At 40.9% G+C, this 1286-nt stretch overlaps 1 protein-coding gene across 1 annotated transcript in view; it reads left to right on the top strand.

Annotated features, from left to right (window-relative positions):
- LOC119586206 (mRNA (2'-O-methyladenosine-N(6)-)-methyltransferase-like) overlaps positions 1 to 1286 on the top strand; it is a gene marked incomplete in the record, with an annotated part of 13214 nt that overhangs the window by 10946 nt on the left and 982 nt on the right. Inside the window, 3 exon segments of the mRNA XM_037934907.1 lie at positions 108 to 302; positions 492 to 566; positions 771 to 1286. Of these exon segments, the coding sequence (XP_037790835.1) occupies positions 108 to 302; positions 492 to 566; positions 771 to 1122 (622 nt within the window).

Genomic DNA, 1286 nt, shown 5'->3' with positions numbered 1-1286 from the left:
TATATTATTTAGCAGTTTTATGCACACGGATAAAAAAAAAGAAAAAAGATGTAAAACTTTCTTTTTGATTTTACTTCATTTAAAATATACATTTCCTTTCTCCTCAGACCAATTTTAGACTTCAAACCAGTTTGTGGTTCCTTTGAGGCCAACCCTCCATTCTGTGAAGAGCTAATGGAAGCAACTGTGCGTCACTTCGAGAAACTGTTGTCGGAGTCACACGAACCTCTCTCCTTCATTGTGTTTGTACCAGAGTGGAGGGAACCAGCTCCCTCCGCTCTCCTACACTTGGAGGCCTCCAGGTGAGTTATACTGTAATTGGTTTCTTCATTAGCATTAGCACTCTTTTTATATTCATTTACAACTTAAAATGATGATATATGATGTATCTATCTTTAGAAAATAAGAAAAGTAAACAAATCAAAGTTTTTGGTGGAGTGGATCAACATACTCTGAAAAACAGATTGACATAAATGTAAATACAATTTCAGATTTAACAGAAAGCAAGTTGTTCTACTTCCACTTGAACATGAATACAGACATGGTTTCCAACACTTCATGTCAAAGTAAGTATCCTTTTATTTATATGGTTGGGTATTTATTTTAAAAAAGGAGGCATAAATTAAGATATTCTTTTGATTTTCAATTCAGTGTTGTAGAAGATGAAGTCTGTAGAGAGGATGAATCACTAGCAATCAATAGACAGATTGTTAGAAAAAGAAATCAGATATTGCATTTCATTCTTTAATGGTCAATTTTACTTCCTTTAGGTCTGAGGTAGTGTTGAAGAGTGCCCACGGAACAGTTGCTGTCTGGCTTCAGAATGATGCTGGATTTTCTCGCTGGGGCCCTACCCCAGACAGAGTTGATGCCCTATTAGAAGCCTACAGACCGGGCCGTGAGCGGGACCGTGACCGCCAGGAGATGCTTTCCCCACCACGGAGGGACTCGAGTGCTGAAGCTCCTCCTCCCTATGTTGATGTAAAAGCTGCTGGAAGCTCTCCACTAGCCCCTCCCACAGCCCCGTCAACTGCTGTTCCCTCTGCCATCTTAACCACCTCCCCTTCCCCAGCTGTGCCTCCCATTGCTCCAACGAGCCCTGCTACAACCACCACCATCTAGAAATCATGGGTAAACGTTAGCTAGTTTGCTCTGTGCGAAGCTTGCATCTGCTGTAAAATGCTGGGTGCCAGACTTTAAAAGGCTGTAGTTAAAAACATGGGATAATATGTTCTTTCCTCAACTCTGCTAAGTGTTTGATATGTGTTCACAGGGTAGATGGAGAA

This window comes from Penaeus monodon, chromosome 21 (genome assembly GCF_015228065.2).
Source record: "Penaeus monodon isolate SGIC_2016 chromosome 21, NSTDA_Pmon_1, whole genome shotgun sequence".
Taxonomy (NCBI): domain Eukaryota; kingdom Metazoa; phylum Arthropoda; class Malacostraca; order Decapoda; family Penaeidae; genus Penaeus; species Penaeus monodon.
The sequence above is the reverse complement of the archived record's forward strand: the minus strand, read 5'-3'. Positions and strand labels throughout refer to the sequence as shown.